Genomic DNA, 8,948 nt, shown 5'->3' with positions numbered 1-8,948 from the left:
TATTTCCAGACAACACAAGTAAGAACACAGTTTATTTGAAAGATAGAAGTTCGTTGAGATTATGAAAGATTAACCTCTCACTCACAAGTCACAATAGCTTTTTTATCCAAGTCACATGTCGAGACCGCCACAAAGAAAAGAATGTTGTGGAGAGAGAAACATGTGGGAAAATACCACATTTAGCCATTATTGTTTGCAGCTGATGCTTTAGGGCATAACAACAACAACCTATTTCATGAAGCTCAGATGACTTTGTCATCAGAAAAAGAAAAGAATAGTTAGAAGATGTGTGTGGTTCATGGTCCTCATGGGAATCATTTGAGGTAACCAGGGGGTGAAATAACTTCATTCTATTTTATTGCATTTCATTGCAGCACAACGAGAGAGTGCACAAAAAGACTGCAGTATTTTGACTTGCAATTTCATTGGCAGGTTAATTGTTAGTTATCAGCCCTTTCATGCTAGAAACAGTTGCACAATTTTGTTTTAAATCACAATTAGTACATGTAAAATAGAGTGTCTTAGTTGATGAGTCGTGATACAAAAGGCTACTTGGGAAAATTTTAGGAGGTAGTTCAGCTCTGGCAAAGGTGCTTGCAAAAAGATGATGAAAATACCAGCAGCACTTGGGACATTATTGTGAAAAACAACTTTATTGTGAAAACACCAATGCAATTCATTGGTTTTCTGGCAGATCTCTGAAATTAATAAGTCAACTAATCACATATCACAAAACCAATGATGGCTGAAACTGACTGGAGTGTACCAGGACTCTGTACCATAGATGTGTTATATTTATTATTTATTATATTATATCTATTACATATATTATGCCAAGGAAAGTGCATTTACTCTGTACAATTTTGAGGATTAGAGTTACTACGAATGATAAAGGTATAACTTAAAGGTATAACTTTGAGGTGTACTTTACTTGAGTATTTCCATTTTATGCAACTTCACTTCAGAGGGAAATATTGTGGTCTTTACTACACTACATTTTTTAAAGCAACAATTAGTAGTTGTTGTAGTAGTAATTAGTAGTTTCAGATTATTATTTTACACTATGAGCAATTTATATATGATGATGCATGGATTAAACTATAGTACCAGCAAGTATTTAAAGCAGCACTTTATTTTTTTTGTTGTATTTGTTGCCAATACTTCTGTGCTCTTACTTAAATAGTATTTTCGTAATGGAATATTTTTTATAGTGTGGCGTTGATAACTGATCTAAATACTGGTTATAAATCCATGGACTGTACCTTTAAGAGATGCATTTCCGGGAGGGGGAGCGGATTTCAAAAATGTAGCCCCGCCTCTGCAGGTTGTCATTGCGGAAACAGAAACCAAACATCTGCCAAAACAAAATGGGAGCGTCACTGGACACTCCGGCGAGGTGTCCTCTGTGCGACGAGCTGACAGGGGACCCCGTCACTCTGAAATGTAACCACCGGTTCTGCCAACGATGTATTGGAGACTTGTGGAGTGTTACCCCGAACGGGCCGTACCATTGTCCGGAATGGAGGTGTAAAACAGTGTACCAGACTCTGCCGTTTGATTGCAAGTTGATACGGACGGCCCCTAACAGTCGTGGTGCTCAGCCCCGCAGCACTGCAGGTAGAGTTCAGACTAACTGGGTTAACGTTGGGAATGAAACTCGGCGGTTAAAAACAACAGTTTATGAAGGTGCCGGATACACGTGGAGGTTAACGCCGGCTAACGTTGATACATTAACGTAAGGCACCCATTGGATAGCTAGCTAACGTTAGATATTAAAACTGGTGTTTCGGTGTAACGAGTGACACTGTTAACTGGCGACTTTCAGCCGAATGCATCGGTTGTTGTCGTAGTTACGGCAGCAATAGATTTTTTTATTTTTTCATCAAAACACACCGAGTCTTGTTTGAGGAAACGTGTCTCATTTGAACGTTGCTCGATGTTACGGAATTTGTTAAAAACCGCAAGAGAGCAAGTTCCTTTCAACAGCTGTCGTAACTACGACAACAACAGACGCATTCTGCTGAAAGTCGCCAGTTAACAGGGTCTCTCCTTAAACCGAAACATCGGCATGTTCCCGTTTAACATGCTAGTGCTTAATTATTGTAACGATATAACGTTATTTTAGGTGGTTGCTAATGCTATAGCTAGCTATTTGATTATTTGTATTTCTGGTACCCTAATAAAAAAGCGTAAAAAAATAGACCGGAAAATGCCATTCCATCCACGTTCTTAACGTTTTCCGCAAAAGGATGTAAAATCACATCTTTAAAATGTCTTTTAAAAAGCATTGGCTCTTGTGTACTTTAATGGTAGTAATGTCAGGGGTCAAGATGCTTAATCTAATCATCATTTTGAGGCCAAAGTTTGAGAGTCACAAGTATGTGTTCATGCAGTTTTCCTGTGTTTGTAATAAAGCGTCATGATTTATTTAGTATTTTCCCCTTTCCACATTAAATCATTTGTATTTCACTGCTTATGACTGATGGGAATCAAGCAGATGCTTTAAATCACAATTGCACTGACATTTACTTTAAATTGAATACCAATCTGATATCCAGGATCAGTATCTGTGTTGATAATGACCTTATTAAGTGGATCAGAGATCGGCCACGACATGACCAAACCACAGTAAATACAGTTTCTTTGTCAAATGTCATCAGTAAAATGAAGTGTTTTTTCTATCAGTTACATTCATTCAGTCATGGCAGGCCACCAACTCAGTGGCTTTTCAAAGTGAGCTTACAACACAATAACTCACAGGAGTGCAAACAAACTAGATAGTCACTGCTTGAATTACCTAAAGTGGAGCAGTAAAAGTTGTGCTGGGCAGAAGGCAACCTGCAGGTGTGTCTGTGAAGTATTGATGTAAAAGTGCTATGTCAAGCGTCCCTTTGACCGGTTTTGCTTTGTTTGTATTCTATTTCTAAAGGCACATCCAGTAATAATGAACAAAACATATTTGACACGATATTGGGGAGGCCCTCACTCACCAGCCGGCTTCTTGGGAAGAGAAAGGCCAGCACACCTGTATCAGAGCAACCTGACTTAAAGCGATCAACTGTGGCATCTCCCCGTGAGCGGTCCAATGACACAGAGACTCCCACCACTTCCCTCTCAGATAAACTTGGGCAGTCGACTAGTGTGGAGACGTCCAAGAAAGCAGTACACCCAGAATCTACACAGTCTGAGCGTGGTGATGGCACATCCTCCAGTTACAACTCTGACAGCAAGGCAGTACCTGCAAGTGATGTGCCACATGACATCTCAATCCACCAGAACCAGCGTAAATCAGCAGAAATCGTCTCTTTAGATGACTCTGACAGCTCAGATGAAGTAGATATATGTGATTCACCTCCTTATGCTACCCCCAAGAAAGATACACAAGTGACAGGAATTCATGCCTCACCTGCCAACTCTGATTCCTTTCCTGGGGTCTCATCTCCAGGTAAAGATAAGTCTCCAGTACACCATGTCAGCAGGTCTCCTCCGATATCCACCAAACATCCTGCCACTGCTTCAGCATCCCCAAGTCGTGTTGGCATCTTACCCAGGTCAGAGAGCAAAAATGTCAGCCCCGTGACCTGCCATTATTGCCCCAAAACTGGATATCAGTCTGCTGTGAAAACCTGTCTGGTGTGTGGAGCTTCCATGTGCACAGAGCACCTGCGTCCCCACCTGGACTCCCCTGTCTTCCAGAATCACACCCTGGTCCCTCCCATGGAGGACATGTCTCCCTGGAGGTGCCAGGAGCACCAAGAGATAAACCGTATCTATTGTCGGCAGTGTGGAGTGTGTGTGTGCACGGTGTGTACTGTCATAGGCTCGCACCGCGACCACGTCTGCATCAGCATCAGGGAGGCAGAGCGAGAGCTCAGGGTTAGTGGTGACTTTATATTCTGTAGATACACGATAATTGTGGAGATAGATGTAAACATAAACAATACAATAAATAAGTGCTTTTTTTTTTTTTTTTTTTTTTTTTTTTATAATCTCTGTGCACATTTTCCCCCAGGGCAGTCTGAAGGAAGAAATCAAGCAGCTGCAGGAGACTGAAGAGCAAGTGAAGAACAGAGTGACTGAACTCACACAGAAGAAAGAGACCTTCAGAGTAAGATATTTAACTCTATAGTTCTCACTAAGTCATTCATGTATTTAGATTAATTGCTTAGAATCACAAGACAAGATTTTTTCTTAGGTGATGAACATGTTTTTACTGCTATGCAGACTAATCTGCTTGTTTTGAAAGAAAAAAAGTTACAGTATACATAATGAAGCTGTAGCATTGTATTGAGATTTTAGTTTTGTTGGTAAGCAGATATTATTAGCTACAAATGGATAACACATTTCTATTGTCATGCACACTGTTTCATATCAGACTTGTCCTCCCTTGCCCTTGTCGGCCACCGCACATATTGCTTGTGAAAACAAATGAATTCAAATTTTTCACATTTCTTTTCTGTTGATTGCACAGTAGACCAATAATAATATAGGAGTCCTGTAACTGCAATGAGAAGAGCCTGGTAGGAGTATTGCATTACATGACGTTAATTTACATTATGTCTGTTCAGGTAGTTTTAAGTGAGGCGCGAGCAGGGGTGCAGCAGCAGTATGGAGCCATCAGAGAGGCCCTGGAGCAGGAGGAGCAATCAGCTCTTCAGCATGTGACGAAGGAGGAGAACAGGGTTCTAGGGGGACTAGAGGAGAAACTCGGCCGCCTCCGGAGCTCCCTGCAGTCCATCCAGCAAGGCCTCTTCACCCTGGAGGGGCTGGCTGATGCCAAGGGAGACAAACGCATACAGGAACAGGCCTTCATTATGGTGTGTTGGATCTCAAGAGAAGAACCTTCTTGTTTGTTTGTTGGTAAACTATAAGAGCTACTGTTGGCTTATGAAAATTTACAAAAGGAAATGTCTTTTTCTTCTTTCTCGCATGACAGGAATACAGCAAGATAGCCCAACTGTAAGTGATTTCCTCTCAACTTCCACCTAGTGGCATGCAAAGCAGTAATTTGTTGAACTTGTCAATAGCTAAATGTGCTGCCAACAAAGCATAGCTTCGGTAGACATCCTGTATGAACATTTTATGAAAGTCCTAAAGGTTCAATTCAGCCTTATTACAAAGAAACATTTTTTCACTTGCCTCGTGGTGTCTAGCCATGCAGATAGATTTGATTTTATGTGTCAAGCTTTTGAGACATCTGTCTCTGCCTCCATTCCCAATACAGTGGAGATGAATTGAATTTTCTTTTTGAGGCTGACAGCATTGAGGAATTACATTTAAAAAATTCAGTGCCTCTGTTCCTCTGAGTAATCCACAGAGCACTTTTACCTGGAACTACTTCCTTCCATAGAGATAGTCCCTATGAAATCTGTTGACCATGTGTTCTGTGGATTATCCAGAGTAGTGGGTACACTGATGTAGTGCTCTGAGTACAAACGAAATGACTTTCAACTTACATCTTAAACAAAACTATGTGCATTGCTGGACACCACTTGAGGCAAGTGAAAATATATGTTTCTTTGTAATGAGATGTAATGTGTTTTTGGTTTTTTTGCAATTTTGGTGAACCAACTCTTTAATGTTGTCTCTGTTTGAGACTGCTCAAATACATATGGAAAAAAACACCTACATTTTTATGAACAAGACAACATTTCTGCTGCCCTTAGCTAGGTTATGCACAGCTCAAAAGAAATAAATGGATTTTTTTGTTGACAGGCATATTAATAATAACAGAATAGATGTATAACGTGAGAATGGTTTTTGAGCGTCCTTTTTTCAGGAAAAACAAATGTAATAGTTTTCTTTTTGCTCTCTGTTGTATTTTCCCACTACACTACTCACTCTGCTCCTCTTCACCAGGACTAGTAACATGGGGAGCTGTGTGGACCAGTTCGAGGCTCCAGAGGAAGTGGATCGGGCCCGGCTGAAATGTCTGCAGAGGTGGACCGAGAAACGGCTGGACACTGTCGTCATCACTACGCCAGGCAAAGACAGAGACCTCTACAGACTGCTCTGTGAGACGAGTGCTTTTTTTAATACAAACACCTGTTTACTTTCCACTCACTGATGAATCACAGCTAATTAAACCAAAGGACTAAATGTATCCTGTAGGCCCAAAGGTGGCATATTCAATTAGTCTTAATCCTCTCTTCTAAATCAGCATCTTAATTTCCTTTCCTGCATACAGATGGTACCATCCCGTGCTTGGATGCAGATACAGCCCATCCCAAGCTGCAGCTGTCTGATAACAACAGGAGGGTGATCTACAGTGAAGCCCAGCAGCCCTACACAGAGCTCGAGGCTCGCTTCAGCTCCTACCCGCAGGTCCTGGCCTCCGGTGCCCTGGAGGAGGGTCGCTGGTACTGGGAGGTGAACGTGTCTGTGAATGAAGGCCGCTGGAAGGTGGGGCTGTGTGAGGGTCAGATAGAGAGGAAAGGCCAAAAGGACAGCTCTCGTCTGGGCTTCAACTCGTACTCCTGGTGCCTGGCCTGTGACAGAAGGAAGCTGGAAGCTCTGCATAACAAGGTGGCGGTTCCAGTGGATGCAGACGGGCTGCAGAGGGTAGGAGTGTTCCTCGACTTTGAAGGAGGGATTTTATCATTCTTTAATGTGACACCAGGGGGCGGTCTAGCTTTAATGCATTCCTACGAGCACAGGTTTACTGGTCCTCTTTACCCAGCCTTGTCTGTGTCTAAAACACACCTGGCCATCTGTGATCTGTTCCAGTCATAAACCATGCATTAACCTAACCCTGGCGTGTCGTTTCTGCTGAAAATGTACAGAGTACATGAAAGTGCTGTGCCTTTTTTTTATATGTTCAAACAATTTCATCATTAAAAATGTGCCAATTCGTAAAATTCTTGTAAAAATGATGCTTCTGTCATGCACTGTATATAATGCTATACTTTTGCAAACTCCCTAAATGTATTTTTATATCATTTGATAGTACAGAAATTGTACCATGCCAGAAATGCTGTTCATTACATTATACATGCCACATTCCAAACAGCATATTTTTGGTATCAGGATTTTCATTTTTATGTTTTGGATTTTAGATTGTTAATGAACAAATTAACATGTCTTTACATAGGAGACAGAGTTATCAGTGCAGGTCAAAGAAAGTTGATTTGTATCATATTTCCATTTTGAATATGTGTATGTGTATTGAACATGTACTTTATATCTCATCTTTGACACCTCTTTGCTCCTATAGTGAGCCATTGTCTTTTTACAGTAATAAAATGAAATGTTTTAAAAAGCAAAGTAAAACCCGCATCACGTCTTGCCTTCATACTTCCTATTTGCGTTTTAAATAGAAACACAGGTGTGTGAGTGGGTGGCGTGTTTCCCCTCAACAGGTGGCAGTTGGTGTGCTAACTCTGAACTCTCACTGCCCCCACAGCATGTGAGCTTTACCGACAACAAACACTGCCCTTGGCACAAACTCCTTCTCGCGTCACAGATTGCTACTGTTGTTAAATTGCCCTCCTTGCTCAACTCTGAGGCTCATTTATTCTGACTGGGGGTCTGTGTGGTTGACGTCATTGAGAGGGATCAAAGTGGTGTTCCCATAAACCTCTGGATGATTGGTAGAGCGCTAACATGCCAGTGGTTAAGGGACAGCTGGCCATGGATCAAGGTTGATTCAAACTTGTTGGATAATTGAGGTGCTTAAAATCCTCAGGATCGACGGTAGTAAAAGTACTTTAAGTACTTTTGAAAGGGATTGAATGAAAGTCTTAATTGAGCTTGTACAAGAGCTCAGGGGAATAGAGATTTGTAAAGAGCAAGGTCTAATCAACACCTGCAATTATTTGTTCATAGTTTAACAACTAATTTCTCATATTTCTGCTTCCTCTTCTGACAGACTTTTATTTGGCATAATTTCAGACACTTGAGAAACTTGAATCCACGCAGGTGCACCAGTCAACCATGGCAACAATTTCACACTTGCAGCCACATGATCAAAAGGTAGTCAGAAATCCTCTGTGGGTTTTGCCTTATTTCTCTCTTCCCCAGCTGGCACATGAAGGCAGGATGCAAGACATGTCTGAGAGGGAGAGAGAAGGAGGTTTTAACAGTCAGGATAATTAAATTATCCTCTCCCTGTCCACCCAATAGTCTCTCAAACTCAGCCAGGCTCTTTCCCAGACTTGTTACCACTAAATTAAATGAGGTAAGGGCTTATAGTATGTTGGCAGGGAACAATGTGTCACATCGTTATTAAGGAATAAAATGTGCGTGATGAAGCATTGAGCGCTTTAGACAGCTACATTGGTGACTAATGGGGCATCTCTATAACAAGGGACAGGGTCTTCATTAGTGATCCCATGAGAGAGCCCAAGTATCTACTTGTCAAAATGTCCTCGCATAATAGGATACCCCTACCTACGTCTGGCTGCTGTGCTACCTGCACTCAGATATTTGTGCAGGTAGCATATGCATATTCAAACAATCAAATACCTAAGTGACCATGTCAGTGGCATGGCAATGTACAGTGATAAATTACTTGGAGGATGTGGCCTTGCCTTGCACCTGAAAAGCCTTTGAATTAAGATAACAGTAAGCTTCTGGGGAAATAATGTCTTGATCACTGATATATATTGTTTCTTTCCACTGGTGTTATCAAAAGTAAATAAACAGATGTCAAGGCAATAGAGGGTGCTATTTGCTTTTAAAATCAATACTTAATTAGAGGGAATCTAAACTCATCCAACTATTGAGATCAGTCTTACATTAATCTCATTTGTTCGTGCAGGGAATGCCTTTCTTCTCCAGTCGATTCATACTGAAGCAGTACATTAAGAGGATCAAAGTGGGTCTCATTTGCAAAGCTTTCCTAGTCAGCACTCTCCTTTAGATTGCATGCTTTTATCTGTCATCATTGTTGTCAGGGCGGAAAGTGGAATGACATGAAATTACAGAGGTCAGACGTTCTCAAACAGAAG

At 41.3% G+C, this 8,948-nt stretch overlaps 1 protein-coding gene across 1 annotated transcript; it reads left to right on the top strand.

The window, feature by feature from the left end:
* Nucleotides 1-1,367: 1,367 nt before the first annotated feature.
* On the top strand, nt 1,368-7,257 carry LOC139286906 (tripartite motif-containing protein 14). Its single transcript, XM_070907844.1, has 7 exons — nt 1,368-1,617; nt 2,930-3,876; nt 4,013-4,108; nt 4,569-4,817; nt 4,937-4,959; nt 5,860-6,014; nt 6,188-7,257. Exons 1-7 carry the CDS (start codon nt 1,368-1,370, stop codon nt 6,730-6,732), a joined length of 2,265 nt encoding a protein of 754 aa, XP_070763945.1. The 3' UTR covers nt 6,733-7,257.
* Nucleotides 7,258-8,948: the final 1,691 nt, after the last annotated feature.

The sequence above is a fragment of the Enoplosus armatus genome, chromosome 6 (assembly GCF_043641665.1).
Source record: "Enoplosus armatus isolate fEnoArm2 chromosome 6, fEnoArm2.hap1, whole genome shotgun sequence".
In the NCBI taxonomy this organism is placed as follows: Eukaryota; Metazoa; Chordata; class Actinopteri; order Centrarchiformes; family Enoplosidae; genus Enoplosus; species Enoplosus armatus.
This window is presented reverse-complemented; position numbering and strand designations above follow the sequence as displayed.